At 35.6% G+C, this 15,012-nt stretch overlaps 1 protein-coding gene across 1 annotated transcript in view; it reads right to left on the bottom strand.

Moving 5' to 3' along the window:
• Lmpt (four and a half LIM domains protein limpet) overlaps positions 1-15,012 on the bottom strand; it is a 213,349-nt gene that overhangs the window by 187,195 nt on the left and 11,142 nt on the right. The window contains exon 2 of the mRNA XM_014232868.3: positions 4,655-4,873. Within this exon, the coding sequence (XP_014088343.1) occupies positions 4,655-4,726 (72 nt within the window). The 5' untranslated portion in view covers positions 4,727-4,873. The remainder of the gene's footprint in view (positions 1-4,654; positions 4,874-15,012) is intronic.

The raw sequence follows: 15,012 nt of genomic DNA, 5'->3' as shown, positions 1-15,012 counted from the left end.
CACTAGGATCAGAATTCAATCAGCAGCAGAGACTCTCCCTGTCAATTGCACTGCCCAGGAATTATCGAAACATTATCCCTGATCGAAACTATAAAAGCAACATCATCTGAAACGGTGATCCGAACAATAGCCACAGAAATTCCTGTGAAACTGCGATCAAAATAGTCGCCACAGAAATTAATGTGAAACAGCAGTCCGAAACGTTATCACAGAAAAGTTGCCACTCGACAGACAATCCCAATCATAACATTGTATAAAAGTATTCCTTGCTGTTAATTAGTTGATTTTAACAAAAAAACTAGTGCTTCTTTTTCGTAAAGCACCTGACAAACTTGTCGGAACTATATTGAACTTTTTTAAATTAAACATACAACCTTTATACCTTTTCAATACGTAGGTTGCCTTTTAAATCTCGTGATTTGGCAACCTTACTGTTGCAATCTGGCGTTGTTCCGGAAACTATTGATGCTGCAGACAAACTGATATTGCAAAATCGTCATGTGACCTATCGTAAGATTGAGACAATTATAGGAATTAGTGGATCCAGCATACATTAAATATTGCATGTACATTTGACTGTAAAAAAAATTTGTTCACATTGGATCGCTGTATGGGTGATTCAAGATGAGTCGAATCCAACAAAGGTGTTTAGCGCACGAAGCACTTCCAAGCAAATTGTTGCGTTTTTGTAAAAAGTGGACATGTTGCACGAGAACACCGCATAACAGTAAATTTTGAGTGGTACACAATCATTTTTTTGCCAGTTGTCTTTTAAAAAATCCGAAAAATCAACTACCGAAGACGGATCATATTTACCACAACAATGCGATCTCTCACACTTCGACGAGGAGAACTGCATTTTTGAGCACGGCGGTTGATCCGTACAGAATCTATGTTTTGGAGATACCTCAACCAGAGTAGCAAAAATGCTTCGACAATGGTTCAAAAGCATGCAAAAATATTTATGTATATAGATCTTATTGGCGAATATTTTGAAAAACAATAAAGCGATTGTCCAAGATTAACATTTGTTTTGTTCTTTAATTCCGAAATATAAAAGGCAACACTCGTATAGCTCTCCCAAAATTTAAGTTGAGAATTTTGAAAAGTTGAGTTTTATGGTTATAAAACAAATACAAATATTGCCAACTCTCATATCACAGAATTTGAGAGCCTAAAGGCATACCTGCTAATTCTTTTTGCTATAGAGCGCACAAGTTTTTAATATTTTTCATCAAAAATATTCTTACTCTTCTACACAATTTGCCAGAATTAAGCTGATGATGGTTTATCCTTGCCTATCGTATGGCCTAATTTCAGTTTTTTAAAGACTTGCGATTGATAAGACCACTATAATTTTTCAACCATTTACCGATACACTTTAGATCATATTCATACGCTGAACAGGAATTAAGTTTGCCACAAAGTTTGTAACACCCAGAAGGAAGCGTCGAAAACCCTATAAAAATATATAATTATGATCAGCAAGACGAGCTGAATCGATTAAGCCAAGTCCGTCTGTCTGTATATACGCGAACTAGTACCTCAGTTTTTGAAATGTCGATGTGAAACTTTAAACACGTCTTTTCTTGCTCAAGAAGGTACTTGTATTTCATTTATTAAGGGAACATTTTTTTAATTGATCTGATAAATTAAATGTGCAAGAAGAAGAATTAAAATAATAGCATAAGCGAGCCGAAATATTAAATTTAACTTCAGACAAGAGAAGCGAACTACAAACTGATCCACTAAAAATATTAACATATTTCAAGCATTTTCCTACGACTTTTGAGTGTTGATATTTATAAGTTTTTAATGACTAGTGTATGGAGAACGACTTAAAATGATATTCTAGTCTAGAAGTAAAAAAAAATATATTATTTTAATGGATTCCGGGTCAGCAAAACACCTACATATATATAGGCAATACTCTAATGAATCAATCATAAATATTATACATACTTATATCTGTTAATATACGATCAGAGGTGTCGTCATATACTCTATATCAATTTATTTACAGATGTTATTTCGACATGAGGCGCAAATACTAACGCCTCATTACATTCTCGCTATTTCGTGTTATCAGCACTTAACTACCGCGATTACTTACTCACAGTCTGGCACAATGAAGATTAAAAAACTTAACAGTTGTTGAGAATTACGTGTTATGCGCCAACGAATTCCCATGCGGTTGTTTAGTTCAAAAATTAAATGAAATATTCAATTCAACAGAATACCTTTATAAACAACTGTGAAAAGTAATAAGTTATACATTTGTAATTAATTACGTTTGTTAAAGCTTACACCACAACCAATTTGAATTATCAAATGTATTGAAATAAATGCGTGAAGGGACGATAAATTTCTAATTTGACCTGCATATATTTTGTGACCAGTCGAAAATAGTGGCCATATTTTTAAGAGAGTTGTACAACGTTTTTTTATCAAATAGTATTCTTCTCATCTTCCTGCCTACTGAGTTCTACCTTAGGGGCTCGTTTTCATTCAAACACACTGTCAAACGACCATTACACAATCTTTAAACCTTTATCACAGTATCTGGGACATGTTATGTACGATGAAGTGTGATTTTTCGCCTTACAATCTGAATCGGCGACTCAGTTAAAAGTTACATTGCGTCGCAAAAGTGTGCCGCTTTGATCAGTACTTTTAACCCTAGTCAAGTTCTAGGTCAGACTATACGCCACCAATTACAATGTAAAATTGTTATTATCGCTATTTATAAATTTTGTACGCACATACCATATACTTACATATGTATATCAAATATTTACATCAATTGAATGTATTAAGCTAATAAACAAAGCCTCAAAACAGATGCAAACAAGGTAATCTGAGATCTCTCTAGTGAGAGACCTAGAATTTGTATAGTAGTTCTGAAGCTGTGCATAGCCTTGTGGACTTTTGCAGGAGAAACAGGTTTCCACTGATCCTAGGATGCGACGCAAACGCCCACGGAATGGGGCAGTACTGCAGTCTGTACGACACGAGGTGAGTCGCGACCATACAAGCCATCTCGCTCTGATTGGATTGTCGCAAGACAGCTTTTACTGCGGACTCGATCAAGTGGGCTATAGCTTCGTTCGCGAAATTCACGTCTCCATCTCGGCACGGCATCTTTCTATCACTTCTGCAACAAGAGGAGCAGGCCTTACTACCCCGCCTTGTTCGGCTGATGGGAGATAGGCTAGCGCTGGCGTATATTGCACAACCAAGGCGAACTGCAAAAGTGATATTTATACCCAAAGTAGTGAGGAAATGTTACTCATTGGCGAAATCCTTTAGGCCAATTAGTCTAAAACTTCTTACTAAAGAATATAGAAAAGATCATAGATTACGAAATAAGATCGAAGGCGCTGAAGGCTGCACCCCTACATGCGAATCAGCATGCTTAGAGAGCAGTCAGATCAACTAATACTGCTCTGTATCAGTTAACCTCAGAGATCCAAAGTTCGATGGATGGAGATGAGGTGATGATATGCGTCTTCCTAGACGTCGAAGGTGCTTTTGACTCTCTCAAGAGAGCGAGGCAGGAGCACTGGAGAAGGGGAATGTGGCAGGAGCACCGGGATGCAGGTGAATAAAGGCCGTACTGCGCCCCAGGATAGCTGAGACCGCTGAGTCGGCGCAACAAGAGCCAGGGTATGCGGATGGCATTGTTATTTTTGCCAGGGGCAAATTCGCAGACACTCTCTGTTACATCGTATAAAGGGAATTAGGCCTGGCAAAGGGGTGGTGTAGTGGGGTTAGCTTAAACACCAACTGCTCTAAAGTAAAAGCCGGAAAATCCTTTGGCTGCAATCCAAGGAACAGTCTATCAAGTCATAACCAAGTGCACTTTATTTAGGTGCCTGGTCACAAAGGTATAGCGAGGAATGAACTGGCTGATGAGCTTGTTCGCTCTGCAGCTTCCACTAGAATGATAGAACCGATATCGTACATTGCAGTTGGTCCTCATACCGTAAAGGAGGTGTTCCGCAAAGAGAAAAGAGTAGACAGGTAGAAGCATGGCAACAATACCAATGCATACGCTATGCCAGGTTGCTAATGGATGGTTATAAGCTCCGCAGGTTGAATGAAATGTAATCAATCTCACAAGAAATAAATTCCGGCTAGTTTTCGCATTTTAGCGTTACTGGCCATTGTAAGCTCAATAAGTATGTATACAACATGGGTCTGGCCTCATGTGCGAACTGCCGGTTCTGCGACATGTAGACGAAAATCCTGCACAAGTCTGCAAATGCAGAATCAAGGCCCTCGGATCCATGTTTCCGAATAGGGATCAGATCACCACATAAGCACCTAGCAATATATTGAAAGTATTCAATGTCCTGAGGCTAAGTAAGTCGTTGTGACTTAGGAGAGGGCACAATAAACCTTAGGTCGCGGTGCATACCCAATTTTCTCATCTATGTTATTCTATAATGATCCGTTGTAAACGCTTCCGACAAATGAGCAGTTTCTTGATGAGAAAAGGACGTGTGCAAAATTTCAGACCGATATCTCAAAATCGAATGGATTAGTTCGCGTATATACACATGGACAAACGGACTAGTCTAAATAGACTAAGCTCGTCACCCTGATCATTTATATATTATATGTTGTTCGGGGCATAAACATGGATACTAACCTTTTCAGAGAATTCATCCCGTGAACGTCTAGAAACTGTAGCGCCGTTCATATTGTCCTTAGTGGGTGACATCTAGTTATTTTATACAGTGTTGTACAAAATTCTTACACTTTAATTCTTCCTTCAATTAGAAATCACTGCACTGCACTAGTTTTATGCTTGTTTCGGTGAAATTTATCTTCTTTACTTTTCACTGGATTTATTGGTAAACTCTTTTAGCTGTAAATAAACAATTTGCATTAGTTAACATTTTCGACGAAGTTTTGAAAATATACAATTACATATATACTCGTATATGTATGTACATATGATTTTCATTAATTCTTGCGAATATCATAAAATTGGTGACGACTGTGCTGCCACTGATTATAAATGGTGTGTAAAAGTGGAAATTATATTATACATATATTAAAAAAATAAAAATATTTCTGATATTTATACTTAATAATTCTTCTGTTGTTATCAGTGAACTTCAGTGATATATTAAAACTAGTTTTTAATAAAAAAAAAAATTTTGTTTGTTTTTACTTGAGTTTTGCAACTACAAACTTATGTGTTACTATATCTCCCTCGAGAATATGAATGAAAAATTGTGAACCGATGGAATACATTTTCAGCATAAAACTAGCTAATAGGACATATTCCTACATCAGATAAATACTAGGGGAAAATGGAACTTTACTTCACGTAATGCTAACTAAACCATTTCTATCAATTTCAATTAGACATCACTCATAGGTAATATTATATAAAGGCCTAACACCTAACACTCACCTACTGATAACAGTACCACATAGTCACACAGTGGATGGAGAAACCTTCATTCGATGTTAAACAGATTCACTTATTTTTTGAAGAAAGTCTTCTAATATCATAGATATTCCATGCACTAGGTTTTATTATTGCAAGGCTCTATTGCAAAATCCAATAAGCTGAGTGGGCGTTGTGGTAGCACGGTTGCCACATTTTTACACTGTGCTAGGATGGCGCATAAGAATGTTATGCGCTGAAATTTCACCTATAACACAATGCCAAGCACCTCGATCAACGCAAAGGATTTCAATTTGGCACAACTATCAGCTTCATCCTTGTAACCCGGTGGATGGTTACATTAACATGCTATTTTCTTGTAAGGTTAAAAGACAAATGAAAAATGCAAGCATGCTAAGTTCCAAATCATTTTTATTTTATTCCACAATAATTGACAAAAAAAATATAAACAATAAGAGAGCGTTGCGTCGAACATTATCGTTATGGTTATTTTTAGAAATTCAATCACCATTGCAGTGCTTTTGCCCTCCTCACACTCTTCTATTTCGCACCAGTTTGCTATCGCATGGCACAAACGGCACAGACCCACAAGCGCAGCTGTCAAAGCGATTAAACGCACTGAACGCCCGCGAGAATGGCGCTCCACATAAAATCGCTTTAGCTGACACCTCACCGGACAGGTAAATGATGGGCGAGCGTTGCATATTATTTAAGAGAATGAATAAATGTGTGTTTGTAGGACAAACTGATAACAACACAAACAAGCACTGCTGCTACTGTGAACAATATATGTACATCTGTGCACCTAGTGGTGTGTAAATATAGAGTAGGAAGGAGCCAAGGAGAAGAGAAATAATGCCGCAGATGGTAAAGGGGTGATACAGTTAGTGTTGGAAGTACTGAGTTGTTTCTCGATTACATGCACCAGTTATACTTGTATTAAACTTTTTTTCTCGGCTTAGGTTATTACAGATTTTTCCATCCTGCATATTCCCAATTTAGCTTTGTCCACCCATTTTTTTACTCTGAACAGGGTTTGTTACGAACTTTGTAACACCAAGAAGAAAGCGTCGGCGACCCTATAAAATATATATACACTGTCCAAAGAAATGGAATAAATATAAACTAATAAAAGACCAAAAACCAGTGTTTTTTAAGCAATAATTTATTTAGTTTGTAACTTGATGACTTTTATGATAATAAAAACAACAAAACTAACCAAAAAAGCAACAAAACTGAATTACTTCAAAAATAAAAGTCCCCAAATTTGCCACCAAGACATATTATTACCAGAAAAAGATGGTCACTGAGTTTCATTATTTTTCAAAATCGTAAGGGCACCCTGTTATCACAAAAAGATTCTGTCCGAATTTCAAGAATATATGATGACATTGTTGGCATACCTAACGGCAACATTTAAGAAAAGTTTCATTTCGATAACGTCATTAATAAGGCTTTAGGGGTTTGTGAGATACACATATACGAGTGTGTTCAAATGAAAAGCTGGATTTTGATTTTTCGCGAGCTGTGTACATTCGATTATCGAGATTTTGTTTTTGTTATAATCGGACACATATGTTTATCATGTGCTTGCATTAGGAGCCAATTTCGATTAGTAGTTTGTTTTTGACAACAGAAAAGGTTAGCCGCGTTTTTGTGTGCTCTTCGATTTTTGCTTATGTAAATTTATGCAAAAAAATTGATCAAAGAATGTGTTTTATATTTTGTTAAGAATAAATTTAGGGAAAACTTTAGTTTAGCATCCCACGATTTCAGGGTTAAGAGGGGTATGGTTGGATAGAGGAGATTCTCCAGATCACGAATATATATAACTTCTTTCCGCACGAAAATTGTGTAAAAATTAAATGCTTATTTAAAGCAAATACTTAAATATTTAATATAAAAGAAATATGTAGAAAAATTGAAGTGAAAAGTTAGTATATAATAAGTGCATAATATAAAATAAAAGATAACCATAAATCGAGAAATTGTAAAATAAAATTTGGGAAACTTTCAACTTAAAATGCAAATATCTCGAAAACTATAAGTTTCCGGCGGCAATATATTCGTGATCTGGAGAATATCGTCTATCCAACCATACTCCTCTTAACCCTGAAATCGTGGGATGCAAAACTAAAGCCCACCCTAAAGTTATCTAAGGCACTTGAAATTTTGACTGTGGTATTTGGTGAGTCCAGTTTGTCTCAAAAAAGTGTTTATAAGTGGTATAAACGCTTTGCAGAAAGCTGAGAAGATGTTGATGACGATAAGCATCCTGGAGGTGTGACCATGTCAACAAGTGAAGAAAGCATCGAAACAGTGAAAAAAAAATTGTTCTTGAAAACTAAGCACTATTAGGGAAGTTGAATGGGATGTTGGCATATAAATCGGTTCATGCCATTCAATTTTTCTGAATGTTTGCACCGAAATTGCTAAATTTTGAGCAAAAGCAATGTATCATTATTATTATATTGGGTTTGCTCAAACGACACAATTTGGCTTCCTGCGACTTTTTCCTATTCCCAAAACTGAAGAAACCATTGAAAGAAAAGCGTTTTATCACAATTGATGAGATCAAGTCAGAATCGAAGAAAGAGCTGATGGCATTACTGAAAAGCGCATTTCAGAAGTACTTCGAAGATTGGAAAATGCGTTGGCACAAGTGTATTATATCCGATTACTTTGAAGGAGACAAAATAAACATTCATGAATAAATAAGTACTTTTCAAAAAATTTCAAAATTCAACTTTTCCTTTGAACACACCTCGTATGTACATTATACTTTTTAGGTAATGTTTTATATATTATATTTACAGTGAACCAAAAAAAAGTTATAAAGGGTGATGGTTTGACTCTGAAGTGACTTATCTCCTCAACTAGTAAAACTTTAGAGTTGCATCCAAAGGTGAGATGCCGTTTCATTAGTTTACATAATGTAATTGAAATTTATTTTTAAAATTCCATTTTTTTTCATAAATTAAAAAATACATAAAACCCCATTATCGAAGACCAAAAAAAACTTGTACAGTTTGTATAAATTGAGATTTAACATCTTTAATGAAAATGAATACTTTGTATGAGAACTTTTGCCCTTTATCACGGTTTGCAGTCTTTTATTGATAGAATGCACCAAATTTTGTATAAGTTCAAGTATATTTTCCAATATTCCCTGATTTAAATTAAGTATAGCTGCTGGCGTTGTTAAATTATTTGTTAATATTGCCTAGTAGTCCATTCTGTACATAACTCTTTCGATGAAAACAAGGTTGCCGACGCCAATTGCTCCCACTGCACCCCTTTTGGTTCCATTGCACCACAAACCACACAATGCGGCCTCACAAAATTCATTATTACAATGGATATAGTAAATGTTTCGCACCATTCTCAACATTCTCTTCTATAATTGTGGCTTGTTGCGTGGTGTATACGCTCTAAAATCGGGGAGTGGAAGAAGTTCCGAACAGTTTGAAGGTGGAGTTTTACAATGCCAGCTTCCTCCATCTTCTTGGCGTTAGCGACAGCGGATATTTTGAAGTATTAGTTGATACTCCGAGCAACTTTACTTTCAGCCTGGAGCGTGAACATTTTTAAGGACGTTCCACTACCACCAAGTCTTCCAATTCCAAGACTGGTGGATGTACCAATAATGTAGTAAGCAATAGTGGCTAAATGAGTTAAGCTTCCCGCCCCGAAAAACACAACACACCACTCACAAGACAACACTGGCACACATCCCACACCTGGAAACATCAAAACACCTATACACCACACAACACATACAAATGCATTACACTATTGGAAGCAGCCGCATACACACACACAGTAGGATCTCTACACAACAAAACAGTACAAAAATATCTGTCCGTGAAGCGGACAACTTTTTTCTCTCAGCGATTGTCGTCGAAAAAACACCGGACTTGTCTTTGGCGCGTAACCGCATTTTCTTCATTTTTTTATATTCTTTTAATTACCTCTCCACTGGTATGCGACCAGGGAGTGATTGCGTGAAGATAATCTCGTCATAATTATTAATAAATAAACAGTTTGTAAACATTTCCAAACCGGAAAAATATACAATTTTTTAATTTACATACGCGGAGTTATAAAGTGGCAAGTAAGTGGTGAACTTAACATTGGTCCTTCGAGCCATTCCGAATGGCACTATAGTGAAAAAAAAAAAAGAAAAAAAAAAAAAATTTTAGTAAAAATAAGGGTGGAAAACCTTAAAAAATTGGTGGTGTTAACATTGGTGGTGATTGGTGGTGACAAACAACTAAAATAAAAAAATAAAATATATATATGAAAAGTGCTTAAAAGTGATTTACATATGTATATATAAACGGAGAAGCCAACAACAAAGTGTACTGAAAAAAGGCAGAAGAAAAAAAAAAAGTGCAGTGACCACAACAGCAAAAATATATATATATATATATATATGCTTTGGTGCAAAAAAAGTGCAGTGACCACAACAACAAAAAATTTATATATATACACATATGCTTTTGGTGCATAATATAACAGTGCAGTGACAAAAAAAAAAAAAAAAACGGGCGCGGAAAACCAAAATACAATCAAATAAAAACGGGCGCGAGTTAAAACCCATATATATGTATATATACATATTAACATATCAAACGGGCGCGAAAGTAATTCAACAAAAACCAAGCAAAAACCCCAAGGAACAACCCAGGAAAGGATTGGATACACCTACAGGCATCCACATACAAGATACACATACAAGATACAGGCTATAGTCCCCAAAATCCCTTGACGGATATTCAAGTGAGTTGTATCGATTCCATTTTGTACCTCATTACTGCAGGGTATATGTATATTTATTACGGTTTACAAAAACGGTTGCCAAACTGTTGAATTTGCGGTATTTCGGGTTTTACCGAAAAAATTCCATACATATAATATACATATATATATTCTATATATATATATATAATATTTATATATATATATAAATAAATATATACACATTTATATATAAATATATACATATTTATTGCCTAGAAAAGCTTACCTTCGTGTATTCAACACAAAATATACCAAATCCCAAACACTATATATGATATATACATATATATGAAATTCAAGTACTCCACTTGCAAAAATATCCGGCAATACCCCTTATGCTTGATCAAGTAATAAGCAGGATTGCCTAAAACAAGTAAGCAAAGGCAAATAAAAAACACAAAAAAAAACACATATACATATACCCACATAGCAACATATAACGAATAAAAAGAGATATAAGAACAATATTCTCAAAAAACAAAAAAAAAATTAAAGGAATTTCTTACCTGTATGCCACATCTCTAATTACATACATATTTACATATTTTGCACAATATATACCAAAATTTTTAGCACTTATAATTTTGAGCGCTTGCAAATATGTACATATTCGTAATATTATTAACATATTATATTTAACTACAAGAAAGAGAAGAGAGAGAAAGGCAAAGAAAATAAAAAATTAAATTTTTAAACATATAAAATATACTTACATTATTTTACTCTTTTACATACGTACATATTTACATTCATATACCGAGAGTGCATATTTACGAATCGTAGTGCACATAGGATAACTTTGTTGCTAATTACGTTTATGCGCTCTTTCGTAACGGAGAAACAACGTCCGCTCGTTTACATATATACTCATACAAGTACGGGACATATTATTATACCCTACTAGGGTACCACTAAAAGTTAAAGAACTTAAAACAGCGCATTCGAAAAAAAAAAAAACATTTTAAACGGTTCGGTAAAGAAAAAACGAATTCTTAAAAAAAAAAAAAAAAATTTATTATTTATAATTCTATAAATAAATAAATAACAATAATAAAAAATTGTGAACAATATTATATACATTGCTTCTATACAATTTAATTTATTATATTCCAAAGTCCAATTTGGCACATACTCGGCAATACCCCTTGTTGTTTAGCAAACAAAAACAAGCAGGATTGCGTACAATAACAATTCTATAATATTATTCATATTCAAAGTCCATATAGGCACAAATCCGGCAATACCCCTTGTTTCTTGGCAACCAAAAAACAAGTAGGATTGCATACATATGTATAAAGTACATTGATCTCTTATACGAGCTCTCATTGACACATACTAATTCGCTTATAGGTATACCCTATAACGCATACGAACACAAAAAAGATATAACAAAATAGATATTGCAATTTTTGAATAATTATTGAAATAAACAATACAATCGAGAAAAATAATAAATAAATACCGTAACAACAAAACACGCTATCTTATTTAATCCGATTTACAAAAAAAAATATATAAACCGATTTACTGATTCTCTTATTTATATAAAAGAGATTACGCGTTACAATTACGAATTTCGCTTAAATTTAATCAGTTTACACTGAGAGAAATCATTTTATTAATTGAACTTTTTTAAATGAACGCAGATTCTAAAGATTCTAAATCTACACAACTACTAAAAGTACCAAAAATGATTTCGGACGAAAAAAGTCCATGTACACCTGCAGAAGCTACACGCTCAAAGCAAGGTGCTACAAAACAAAAAAGGGGGAAAGACATTACATATAGTAAATTCATTGCTGAGAGTGACAGTTTAATAAGATACTGCACTCGATTTTCATCTTCTCCGATTCAAGATAATTCTGAATCGGCATTAGAAATCAAAAAGGAAAATCTCGACAATTTTTGGATACGTCTCCAAGCTTCATATGACGCCATAGTAGAATCTGACGACTCAGATCTACCAGAAAATTTTAAGTCCTCGGCTTACGCCAAATATGAAAACTGCTTAGACCAGTTCGAAGAAACTAAAGCAATGATTTCCGATCAGCTAAAGCTAATAAAAGCAATTGCACCTACTCCACATCAGCGAGTAGAGCTGCCACAAGTACAAAGTCAAGAGGCAAGTTCAGGCATCCATCTCAAGGTGCCCGCATGTGACACAGAAATATTTCATGGTGGTTATGAACAATGGCCGTCCTTCCGAGACATGTTTACTGCCGTTTACATAAACCATCCAAAATTAACAAACGCACAAAAATTGTATCACCTCCGATACAAAACAAAAGGTCAAGCAGGCGTAATAGTAAAACAGTTCGCACTAAATGACGATAATTTCAATCTGGCTTGGGAAGCTCTAAAAGCGAGATACGAGAATGAAAGAATATTGGTCGATAAACAAATATCGATATTAATGAACTTGCCAAAAATTCAAAGGGAAACTAGTGAAGAATTTATCAAACTTCAATCCACTGTTTCAAATTGTTTGTCGGTTTTATCGACACAAAATATTCCCACAGACAGCTGGGATCCAATACTGGTAAACATATGCACTGCCGCATTACCAGAAAAATCATTACTTCTATGGGAACAATCGCTCTCATCACGAAGAAAATGCCCCACGTGGCAACAAATGAAAGATTTCCTAACTACCCAATATGAAATCGCAGAAAGGGTAGATAAAAAAATGGTCAGAACGAAACCCGTTCAACATGACCTAAATAGAAGCTTCCACAGACCCCAAGCCAGTACCAACAACAATGTAAATAGAAGCTTCTTCAAAAATCAAACGTTCACATCCGAACAGTACAAACAAACGTCATGCGAACTATGTACAGGGGGGCATAAGCTCAAATCTTGCGAGAGATTCAAAAAATTGAATATTATCGACCGGAACAATTTTGTAAAAACAAAGAGACTTTGTACAAACTGCTTGTCACATGCGCATACACTTAAAGAGTGCGAAAGCAAATTTAATTGCGTTTATTGCCATAAACGACATCATTCTATGCTGCATTATAACAATTTTTCCAGCTCACCCCCAAACAGCGCAAATATGAAAAGAGCCACGGGTTTAGTTGCAACAGCAAATCCCGAAGTGCGAAATCCCGATAATTGCCAAGAAGCACCATGCTGCTCAAAGGCATTAAAAACTCAAACGCTACACAGCGAAAACCAAAGTAGGGTACTACTACCAACAGCAGTCGTCTCCATCGAACACCGAGGAGAACTGTTTAAACTTAGGGCCTTAATAGACCAAGGATCACAACGATCTTTCATAGCGTCTAGGGCACAAAATAGGCTACAACTGCCAACAAAACAAGCCAACTTTGAAATTACAGGAATGGGCGGAAGAGTAGTTCAAAACTCTAATAAAATCTGCTCCATTACCTTAATTTCCCCCCAAGCGGATAAGCACATACAAGCAGAAGCTATAGTCTTACCGCAACTTACAAATATGCTTCCAAGCTATCACATAAATAGCAAGCATTGGCAAAAGGTTTCACACCTAAAGCTAGCAGATCCCAACTGCAACACTCCCGCTCAAATAGACCTTCTATTAGGCAGCGATCTCATACCACAGATAATACTCGAAGGTATTGAGAAAATTTCAAATACACTTCTGGCACAAAATACTATTTTTGGGTGGATCCTAAGTGGACTAGTTTCGGAACCAGTTACCACCATGACCACTCAGGTTGAGGAAATCTCAAACGAATACCTCAATTCACAATTGAAAAAATTTTGGGAGTTAGAAGAACTCCCCCCCATATCAATCACAACCCCTGAAGATCAGTATTGTGAAGACTTTTACAAAGCCACAACTACTAGATCAGATAATGGTCGGTATGTCGTACGACTACCACTAAAACAACAATTTCCTAGCACAATCGCCTTAGGTCACTCTCGCACCTCTGCTATACAGCAGTTTTTAAGTATGGAAAAAAACTTACTTAAAAAAGGTGAGCTTAAGCCAGAATACGATGGCGTGTTGGAAGAATACCTCCATTTAAACCACATGGAGGAAGTAAGCCCATGCGAAAAAATCATCAACGGCAAATACTACTCATTTTACTTGCCGCATCATGCAGTGATAAAGCCAGACAAAAAAACAACTAAAGTAAGAGTTGTCTTTAATGCATCAAGATCCACCAGCTCCGGGAATTCCCTAAATGATATCCTATTTACGGGACCCACGCTCCAACCAGATTTAATGCTACTCATTTTAAATTGGCGTATATTCAAATACGTATTTAACGGAGACGTCGAAAAAATGTATAGACAAATAGTCGTACATAAAGACGATCAAGATTTTCAGCGAATTATTTTCCGAAAATCTCCCAATAGTCCACTACGCGACTATAAACTTAAAACAGTTACCTTTGGCGTCAACTGTGCTCCATATTTAGCCATTCGAACCCTCCACGAACTGGCAGAAAACACAAAGTCAGAATTTCCTCTGGCAACCAAAGTGTTAAAAACACAAACATATGTAGACGATATCTTGTCTGGAAGTCACAGTCTTCCACAAGCATACGAGTCACTCTCACAAGTGGTAAAAGCCCTCAAAACCGCAGGGTTTCCGTTGAAAAAGATAACGGCGAATCACCCTAATATATTAAAAAATATACCGCATGAAAATTTGTTAGATACTAATTTCCTTAAATTCGAAAAGGAAAGTACAACAAAAACTCTGGGGATCCAATGGAATGCGATATCTGACCAGTTTTCATACACGACAGAGTCAATATCTGCATTATCCGCCATAACAAAGCGACAAATTC

This window comes from Bactrocera oleae, chromosome 6 (genome assembly GCF_042242935.1).
Source record: "Bactrocera oleae isolate idBacOlea1 chromosome 6, idBacOlea1, whole genome shotgun sequence".
Classification (NCBI taxonomy): domain Eukaryota; kingdom Metazoa; phylum Arthropoda; class Insecta; order Diptera; family Tephritidae; genus Bactrocera; species Bactrocera oleae.
The sequence above is the reverse complement of the archived record's forward strand: the minus strand, read 5'-3'. Positions and strand labels throughout refer to the sequence as shown.